This window comes from Fundulus heteroclitus, chromosome 6, assembly GCF_011125445.2.
Source record: "Fundulus heteroclitus isolate FHET01 chromosome 6, MU-UCD_Fhet_4.1, whole genome shotgun sequence".
NCBI lineage: Eukaryota > Metazoa > Chordata > Actinopteri > Cyprinodontiformes > Fundulidae > Fundulus > Fundulus heteroclitus.
The window spans coordinates 8,363,976-8,374,854 of NC_046366.1; the positions used below are offsets into that span (position 1 = coordinate 8,363,976).

The window sequence follows — 10,879 nt, forward strand, 5'->3', positions numbered from 1 at the left end:
GACTCGCGGACCGGGGGGGTTGTGGACGACACGTTTTCCGCGGACCGGCTCGCGGAGCGGGGGGGGGTGGACGACATGTTTTCCGCGGACCGGCTCGCGGAGCTTTGGGGAGAGGGACGACACGTTTTCCGCGGCCGCCTCGCCAAGATAGCGCTGCGGGAAACCCTGCACTAGAGCCGCAAAGGCGCAAACACATAAAAAAAAAAAAAAAAAAAAAAGGGGTTTTTTCCTGCGTCGGTCTCATCAGCGTCACAGGTTAGCTTCGGTGTGAGTGGTTGAAATAGCACGTCGATAAAGATGACAGACAAGTGGCTTATCCAATCATATGCAAGGAGTTTTGATAAGGCCCAGCCTTCAGTAAAGGCAATCCCTATGGCCGTGTCCCAGATGTATGTCAGTGGAGCTAGGCGGAGCGATACATGCAGCTGGCTGTTGTCAGGTTAAAATATTACATGATCAGACCCAAAAAAGTGGGATTTTTTTTTAGAACAGAAATCTGGCTCTCTTAAAATGATCTACTGTTCAGTATACACACTGATTATTTGGTCGGGGCTCCTGCCATGGGGAGAAAAGCAGGTGTTGGTGCTGTTGGCTGTGTAGGGAGCCACCAAGCCCTGCTGAAAATGAAACCTCCATAAAGCTCATCAGCTGAGGGATGCACCAAGTGCTCCAAAGTTTCCTGGTAGCCAGCTGCTCTGACTTTAGACTTCAGAAAACTGTGTAGAACAACAACAGCCGATGACATGGCGCCCCAAAACATCACTGACAAACTTCTCACAGGACTTCAAGCAGTGTGGATTCTGTGCCTCTCCACTCTTTCTCCAGACTCTGGGAACTTGATTTCCAAGCTCCCAGAGTCTCCGTAGCTCAGATCAGACGTTTCTGACATTGTCAGTTGTAGCCCCTGTTGCCTCGTGTGTGTGGCAGCTCTGGAAGCTCTGAGTCCAGCTGCAGTCTGCGCCTTAATCTCTTAATCTCTCCAAAACTCTGGAAAGGGCTTTTCTTCACAGTTCTCTGAAGGATGCTTTTATCACTGTTCCTTTATGCAGCTTCTCTGACCACACTTTCTCTTTCCATTCAGCCTCCCATTTATATGCTAGCACTGCATAAACAGGGAGTGGTCTTGTGTGGCTTACCCTCCTCTAGTCAGTGCCTGCTGTCAAGTCATGGAAGTCAGCAGTCTTCCCCATATATATATATATATATATATATATATATATATATATATATATATATATATATATATATATATATATATCACTTCATGTGAGTCTTACTTTTTAAACTGAATAAAAAAAATTTTCAGTGACATCCTTGCTCAAGATGCACTTTTAGCCCTCTAGGAGCCACCAGCAGGTGCAGACTGTGAGAGAATGCTATTCTAAAGCCTGGGAGTAACGTAAATAACTATATTCTTGCTATTTCAACTGAACCTAAAAAACCTCAAAGTGAAATATTTTCGCTATGATCTGTAGCATTCAGAAGAGATGATACACCTCTGACCGATTGGACATGGGTGTACAAACGTTTTTTTTTTTCTTCACCAGATAGCTCTTATGAAACAGTTTTTGCAAAAGCTGTCTTAGATTCATAACCATTTAATATAAAGGGGGAAAAAACACAAACCAATATAAACTTTGCTTTGAATTTTAGTTTTCCTAAAGTGCTCCATCAGCTGTGTTGGAAAAAAGCCTTTTTTAAATTATAGTAGACTGTGAAAAAATCTCCGAAAGAAAATAAGAGAATTCAACGGAGTTGCAGTTTAGCAAGCGGGGACTTCTAAGTAAACAACATGCAATGAATCTGTTGTGCCACATGGTGGCAGTGTTGCACTGACAGTTCCATGTCAGAAGCTATATTTTGAAGCTATATTTGAAAAAGCAGCCTCAGGACGGAGAAATACAAAAAGTGTTGTTTTCACATTGAACTATATTTATTTAACTGAAATAAATAAATATATGCAAATGTAGCAATAGTTTTCTCCATGGATAAATGTATTGCATCAAACTGATAGCTTAATGCTGCAGAGAAGCCAGACAGTAGCTTATATTTATTTTGCAAAGATAGCAGTACGGGATCTTTATTTACATGCTTTGCTATTACAGCCCTGGAAAAAAAAACCCTGAAAGTTGCTGCGAATTGGCTTTTGTAAAAATCTTTAATTCAGAATTGAGAGAACAATTTTTTTTTTTTTACTTTATGTACATGCAACACAACTGGAATACATTGTATAAATCATCGCATGTGGATGGTACAACCATTTGTAAGCTGTTGGAGCCACAATATACTGAATAACAAGCATTAAACAATGTATAGTGGGCAAATAATGGCATCGCTTTACAAAAAAAGCCATCTGATCATGAAGCCATTCATATTACACATCAAGTGCATAATAAATACGTCTGAAATGTAAAAACAAAGTGTTTGAAAGTATTTTTAAGTGCTTTATAAGCTATGCAATGATTATTTTATGCTTTCAGTAAACTTATAGGGTCTTCATGTTCTCGCTGTCATGCACACACAACCATCCCGAAGCCGAGCTGAGTGCTGTGTTTGACACAATGGCATGAGCTGTCAGTGGTGGGAGGCTGATCACAGGACAGACAAGGCTGACTGTTGTTGTTTATGTTGAAGAAGATGCCAAAATGATTAATTACTCACACTCTGTCAGAGAGAGAGAGAGAAAGAGAGAGAAAGAGAGAGAAGGGAGGGGAATGGTCATGCAAAGGAATTTTAGCGACCGAATCTGTGCGATGCTTTGAAGGGAGATGCATCCAGGCAGATAAAATGGGCTAAGGAGGGGACAAAATGCATTATTCACAACACCCACGGTAGGCAGATTCAGCTTTGGTCCTTTGTTTTTCACTGCATGTGTAGAAAACCACAGCCCATGATGAAAGAGTGCCTCTTTTTACATGTAAAAAAAATATGACACCCAGGCCGGGAGAGTAAACAGCGAACAGATATCAGCCTCAGTACTGCTCAATTGTAAACGGCATGCCATATTGAAATGCAGCAGGACAACCGACAGCAATGCACGCCATTTCTAAAGCATCGCGTGCTTTGTAAGTGAACGAATACCGGACGCGACGACACCTAAACTCCCACTGTCATATTTGAGAACAAGTTCACCAGTAAACATTTAGTTAGTTGATGCAGGGTAGCTTGGCCACATGCAATGGCTTTGTAAAAAATAAATTAACAAGTAAATAAACAATACAAAGAGCTTTGCAAAAGTATTCATACCCCCTTAGCAGTTTCACATTTTGTCACGTTACAACCATAAACTTTAACATGTTTTGTCGGGATTTTACGTGACAAACACAAAGTTGTACAGGATGGTCTTGAATATTGACAGATCCACAAACTATATATTTAGCTGTGTTTCTCTGCCAGTCTCAGGTTTGTGGGAGGACCGGTACGCAGACAAGAGCTCGGGAGTGGCATGTTGAAGATGATGATAATTTAATGAAGAAAGCAGGTTACAGAATTACAAGAACCAGGGACACGACAGCCAGGACGTGACCAGAGCAGGGTAGCTTAACGGAGGAAGACGGAGGACCTAACCAAGTGCCATCTTTTTCTTATTATTATTATTATTATTTAATGGCAGATTGCAACCGTGACTTTTAGGTGCATACCGCCACCTACAAGCTTTCTGTGTTTCCTTTATCCCATCAGCTGTTGATCCTATTAAGCCTTTAAGATTTCGTTCCCTTCCTGTCTGTCTTGTCTTTTGTTTTAATCTTATCCTTTCTTCATACGCATCAATGCAGTAATATATGCTCTACACATTCTGTTATTTTACATTCTGAACATTCATCTTTTTTACTTTTTCCTTGTACAAACAATGTTTTGTTTAACCCAGTATGATCAAATCTAAAGAAAGTGCCTGACAGAAAGAGCTGAACTTAAAGGGGATGTGATGGAGGGAAACAGCAGGTGGATAATGAGGCAGAGGTGAACTGGGGGATGCAATCAGGCTGAAGGAAAGGAGGGACAATGAGCTGGCAGGTGCAGGGAATGAACAGACCCTAACAGGGTAGAGAGAATGGCTCTGACATGGGGGAAAGCATCTAAGTAATAAAGACAGAACAGATAACACAACTACAGAAATAACCAATAACATAAATAACAAAACAGAAACTAAACTAAGGAAAGGCCAGCATAAAATAAGAATCTAACAGGACTACGAAGATCATAAAACACAGCTAGCTAGACAGGAACTAACCTTGCCTGCAAGATGAATTCTCGCAGTATTTGTGCGTTCACAAACACACGAGAATTCATCTCGTACCGCATAACCGGCTTCAACCGTTTGTGTCCGAACCAGAAACGGTGTTGGCCAATCACGTTGCAGTATTGTGATTTAAGTAGCTGACGAACCCACAGCCGAACCAACAAAAACATGGCAGTGCAGGAGGACACACACATAGCTGCTGCTATCATATCTGTTTTGTAAGAATGCACGATTTTCTCTTTGCTCCTGGATCAGGGCTTCTGTGTTTGTTTGTGTGTCTCTGCTCTGTCTCCACTCAGTCGTGGCAGATTGCCAACCCACACTGAGCCTGCATCTGGAGGAGGGTTCTTTCTGTCAAAAGGGAGTTTTCCTTTCCACTCTTGCCACATGCCTGCTTAATATGGGGGATTGCTGCACACTCAGCAATCCCCCATATTGAATGATAAACTAAATTTGACTGCAGTGTTTTATAACCGGGATCACGTTGGTGCCATGCAATCAACTGTTAGTTGGGATGACTGGATTGAGTTGGATGTATATTTCTGTGGTGGCACTGGATCTGTTTGTCTTGTGTAAATTGCCTTGAGTCAAAATGTATCGTATAAATGAAATAAATTGAATTAGCAAATCTTTGAAGCCTTAACAGAATTGTTGTATTTAATCCGCACAGAGGCTGAATTAGACAGATACCAACTCTACATAGCAATACGCTGACTTCTGAAGGCAAATGGCACAGGGTTCTATTTATTGGAAAAGAAGGGGGCTTGATACAAGTGCACCAGTTTGTGGTTGTAACGTGCAGAAACGGGAATAAGTTTTAGTGACATGACTACTTTTGCGAGGCACTGTAAACGGGGAAGCTTTAAACACACAGTATTCCTCGTTTAGCTGTGCTGCAACCCTTTGTTATTCCCACGATCGGTTGATCCAACAGACTGTTGTCATACCATCAATTATGCATTTGGCTCAGAGACAAGGAATTGCAGCTGTGTCTGCTGCTTTGCTCCTGTGAGCCCCTGAGCCCATAGTCTCCTTTCTCCTGAAGTCTTTCCCCTATGTTTCCAACATGTGGTGAGCTCAGGCTGAGAACTCAGCGGGTTCTGTAGTCGGCCGATTGTCTTCAAGTCTTCGAGCTGTATTACAGGTGATGAAACAGACATACTCTGACTGATGTGCAAGCAGGTGTGTAGATAACTCTTTTTAAAGTGATACGGTTGCGTTCAGAGCTGTGTAAATAGGTCTAACTGGACAGCAGGAATAAAGGCCGCACGAAAACCCCTTTCACTTGGCTGACACGAAGAAAAAAAAAACAACCTTTTTACCGAAACCACTGGTATATTTTTAGCATCCCTTTGTTCTCTGAGCTCTCAGTCAGCGAGTACAAAAAGATCAAAATAATCCCAGCAGTCATCATGCCCTCTCCCCTGAGTCCTTCTCTGGGAAGTCCCAGGGGCAAACATCCACCCTTTTTGCGGCGCTTAGAACGGCAGGTTTGTAACCACTGCGCAAAGACTTCTCTTTCTTCTTCTCAGGGGATTTTTTAGTCTGAGCCAGGCCGCTGTGTGTGTGCGAGGACTCGGTGTCGCGGGAGAACACCTCAGCGTCTCTGGTCGAGCTCCGCCGCCGCTCCGAAAGCGGCCCCCCGCCCTCCGACGACTGGCTGACCCGTCTCCTCTCTGACGGGGGCTTGCTGGACGAGCTCCGCCGTTCCCTGCTTTTCTCCCTCGCTCGGTCCTTCTCGGATTTGTGATTGGAGGAGGAGGAGCCCTTTCGTTTCTTGCTGTGCGTGGTGGGGCTGTTGCACGTCTTCTCCTGCTTGGGGGAAGGTGGGCCTCCGTATTCCCACGGGCAGATTTCCACCATCAGGGACGGGGGCTGTAGGAGGCTCCCTGTGGACTTGGAGTGGTCCGAGTGGAGCCCTTTAGGTTTCCCATCAGTCGGTGTGACGCTTTTCTTCCTCCTGATCCTCTCGGGGGAGATGGAGTCAGAATCTCCTCCCACCATGGGTTGCTCATCGAAGTCCCAGGGGCACACGTTCGGCTTGAGAGGGAGAGGAGATTTGGGTGGCCGATATTTCCTCACCTCCCTTCCTTCCTCCCTATCTCCTCCTTTATCCTTGGAGCGCCGTTTGTTGGACGGGGACTGCCCAGGTTTCTCCTTCTGCTGAGACCGACTGCCTTTGGCGGTTCCCGAGCTGCTGCTGCTCCCTCTCCGGCCCGCGCCGGGCTCTGCAGGAGCAATGGACACATGCTTCTGGGCCTTTGCCTCAGAGGGAGTCTGAGCTTCATCCAGCTCCCAGGGACAAACCTCGGAGACGTCGTAAAGGCTCCTTCCTGTCTCGGAGCAAATGGATGGCTGGCTGCCACTCACCTGAAAAAACAAATATGAAATCAGAGATGAGAAAAAGAATAGGATGACGCTGACTCTGTTTCTTAAAATATGGAGCGCAGAGCCCGACCAAGGCTGTGTGAAGTCCTAAATGAATTCAACATAGGGATCTTCTATCAAGCAACCAAACAATTATTTGTTTATATCATGCAAATTTAAACATTTCTGTATTATGTACTTTGGATCAGTACAAATAAACTGAATAGAATTTATTATATTTGAGTAAAATATCTAACCGGATGCAAGGGGCTGTTGAATGAAATCAGCTGATTTTGATCAACGTGATCAGCCCTGACCGAAAACCATAACTCAAAACTATTACCTGGTGCACCCTACTGCTTTGCACTGCGACCAATCATCTTCAGCATAAAAGCTGAAAGCTTAAGTTATCCATTTTCAGTATCGTTGAGAGCTTTAATACTGGTGTAAAAGTGAAGAGAAAGCACAGGTTGTAATAAGATATTTGATAGGAATTGTTATTTTCTGTATGTCGAGACATGTCTGGAGTTCATTCAGGCTGCGATTGAGTCCAAGACTTACAGCAGCTAACAGGAAGGCTGAATGTATTTCAGCAAAGCTGATCTGTTTTATCCTTTTGAGTTTTCAACTTCTGACTGTCACTGGAGCAGGGTAGCTTTAGAAATGTGTATAGCCTTTTGGAAATCTCCTTTAGGTGAGGGTTAACCCTAATTTACTTTATCCTTAAGTTTTTACTTGGTAAATGCACTGAATTTACCGCGCACTCTTCTACTCAAAGCATTTTACACTAGAGCTTCACTCACCCAGTCACATTTACACGCAGATCAGTAAAATCTAGAGAAATGTACCTTGCCCAGGGGTACACCAACATTTAGTGGGAGGAAGCTGGTGCCGAGCGCACAACTATCCAGAATTAATGGGCTACACAGTAACAGCTTCTGTAGTAATGCTGGCTGAGCTAACTGCTAATATAAGTCCCTAAGGACAGTTTAAAATGGTAACTCTGTAATCATTTTTACTGTCTTTATTATTTCTAATACTCTGTGGCACAGCAAGCACAGGCACTGCAGCTTGATGTCTCCTCAGCTCCTGGTATGAATAGATATTGATTATTGACATATTTTCAATTCTGTCATATCTTATCATATTTTAGTTCTGAAAGGAAAATGGTAATTGGCCAAACTCAGCATCAGCAGGTCAAAGCTTTAGAAAAACCTAAGAGTGGGGAAAGCGGACTAAATTCTGATGGGAAAATTGTATTAATCCAACATAAACACCAAAATAGTTTGCAAGTGCTGCAAACACTACATCAGCCACCAAATGTATTACAAGTATTTGAGTTACAACCAAATATTTGCTGCTTCTCTGGGAAAATGAAAATTTCTTTCAGACGTCGAAATAGTTCTGAGAGATCTTCTTAAGGTGGAGTGTGAAAATGGCTTGTGCAATTCTAAAAGATGGACCTATTTAGTAGTAAAGTGTTTTTTTTTCTCAGGACAGATGTCTTTACAGATTTTAATGCACCAAAGTCTGCATTTGAGTAAAACTTTCTGGATAGATGTAGTCCTAGTTACTATGAAATTAAAAAGAATATGTCGTTATTAGACCTGTCCAGGGTGTGCCCCGCCTCTCGCCCACTGAAATGCTGGAGATAGGCACCAGCACCCCACGCGACCCCATGAGGGATAAAGCAAGTAAGAAAATGGATGGATGGATGGTGTTGTTATTAAACGAAAAATATTTTGTGTTGTACCTAACATTCAATTGTAGCATGTGAAAGAAGTTCACATGCTTACAGATTTACTATTGTGTTTCCACATCCAAGGAAACAGAGAGGAGTTGTGTTAGATAGGAACTGGATCGTACCAGTGGCTGCACTCCTCTGAAGATTACTCCCACTTTCTATGTTAACCCAGAATGTATGAAGATTTAGTGTGCCCCTTTCCTCTCGCTCGGCTTCCTGACTGTGCTGGGGGACAGGGACATTCAAACCCTTTGTTGTGCCTGGATATTAAGGCCATGATGAGGGAATGAATGAAGTCAGATTGAATTCTGAACATGTACCATGGGGGAGGAACCCTTCTCAGCAGGGTCCATGCCACAACCCACTCCCCCACAGACAAAAGGTCAGAGCACTTCTGACCAGACCCTCAGATCACTTCTTCCAGACTTCCACTGCTTCTTTACCATTTTCTTCCTGCCTGAGACAAAGGAGGAGAGAGGCTGGCTTGAGAGCAGCTAGCACTATGCGGGCCTCAAGGCCCCAAAAGCCCACAAACTGCAGAGAAAAGGCGTTCTGTGAAACTCATCTGCCTGCTTCGATGGAGTGACAAGCACAAAAGAGGGGAAAGGTTACATGGTCATTTGAAAATGTTTGTGTAACGCGCTCACATGGTGACTTTAAACAAAGTTATAACAAACGTTATCTCCACAGGGGTTTCATTCAGTGATGTGAAATTAATGTTTATGTTATCCGGCCACTCATTATGACTAAAATAAAAGCTGGAGCTTTTAAAGTCAGCGCCGACAATCCGCTAGCCAAAATGCTAAAATCAGCACAGGGGCCGCAAATGACACCAGGGCCACACTTTGGACATGCCTGCTCTATGATAATCTTTAAGCTTTTGGGCTCCCCCTACTGGTTTGGACAAGCTAAGCACCTGCTCAGTTTGCTTTATGTTAATCGCTCTGATTGAGGTAAACAGATTCAGTTGTTAATCCATAAGACATCAACATGATAAAAAATAGTAGTATATTTTTTTTTAGTATATTTCATGATGCTTCCTGCCGTTGCAATCAATATTTGTACGTCTGCCACAGATATAATGGGTACCAGTGGGGCAAACCTAGAAAGTTGTGTCATCAGAAACTGAATTTGAATTGCTCAGACTGAATCTGTCGCTGCGTAATTTGAAATCAAATGTATTCGTTTGAAATGTAATTTAATGGCTTGAAACAGAATTGCGCAGATGCACAGAATTACCTGCTGCTTCATTATTCCCATCTTCATGGGAGTCTTGGAGTACTCCACCGACTGGCTAATGATCATTTTGGGGAAATGTTCGGGCGTCTCATCCACCTCTGACAGAGTTCTCTCCTCCGGTCCTTTCTGACCCCTCTTACTGGCGTCTTCCACACTTTGAGTCTTGTTGGAAAGCCCCGGCATCTTCTCCTTGGCATTTGTAATCACGCTCAGAGACTTCTGCATGATGGAGGTCCGCAGGTGGATGGGTCTCTTCTCGTGAGTGAGGTTGTGAGCGCTGGCCGACTTCCAGAAGAGCGGAACCGACTCGGTGGACTCGGCCGGCTCCAGCCTCGGCAGAGTCCCGGCTGGTTCCAGCTGCTTCTTGGTGTGTCTGCGACCAATGAGGAAACCTAGGAGAGATCCCTCTCCACCGCTTCCGACTGGTGTCATTTTGTCTCCTGGAACCGATCCTGTTTGACTCGTGGTTTCTGCATCCTGCTCACAGGCATGGTCAAAGCTGAGTGACTTCGTCAGCCCCATGACCTTGTTTTTCAGGGAGTCGTCTCGAGGTTTTCCTGAGGAAAGATTTATTAACAGAGTAGCATAAAAGAAGGGCACACTTTCTTTGATGCCAAATTAAGTAGGTTATACTTTTAAACATCTCATTATTCATAAACAGCTTCTAGATGTTCCCCATTTACAGTATAGTCTATATCTGTGTCGTTGTTCCTTTGCTACAGATTGAAACATTTGTCTTGATATTGGAAGAATTTATGTGCACAAAGCAGAAAACATGAAACCTGAGATAGGCATAGTGTCACTCAGGATGTATCCATCTATAATTCCATTGGTTTATACCTCAATGGCTGCAAAATGTATTATTCACGCTTGGTGTTCATGATTAAAACTTGCAAGCCTGCAATGTGTGTATTACACAAATGCTTTCACTGAAGGCCGTATGGTCAGGTTACTGGAATAATCACAAAGACAGTGAGAGATAGTGATGTTTTAATTTATTTTTTGTCTAATTCGCCGAAAGCAAAGATCAAATTGCACATCAAATTGTGGCGCTGACTGAGCAAATAACATCTATCACTATGATGTGATTGCTCACATTCAAATGAGGTATTATGCACATGCCCAGATAGATACAAATGTCTAGAAAAAGATAAGATGTTACAGAATGTGTAATTCATCTTCTCTTTAAGAATTTTTTTGTGATCCATATATATATATATATATATATATATATATATATATATATATATATATATATATATATATATATATATATATATATATATATA

The 10,879-nt window shown here is 42.9% G+C and overlaps 1 protein-coding gene across 1 annotated transcript in view; it reads right to left on the bottom strand.

Moving 5' to 3' along the window:
- Window positions 1–3,574: 3,574 nt before the first annotated feature.
- Window positions 3,575–10,879, bottom strand: part of LOC105930223 (probable G-protein coupled receptor 158) — a 90,779-nt gene continuing 83,474 nt past the window's right edge. Inside the window, exons 12-13 of the mRNA XM_012868322.3 lie at window positions 9,591–10,147; window positions 3,575–6,610 (exon numbers count right to left, since the gene is read on the bottom strand). Of these exons, the coding sequence (XP_012723776.2) occupies window positions 5,651–6,610; window positions 9,591–10,147 (1,517 nt within the window). The 3' untranslated portion in view covers window positions 3,575–5,650. The remainder of the gene's footprint in view (window positions 6,611–9,590; window positions 10,148–10,879) is intronic.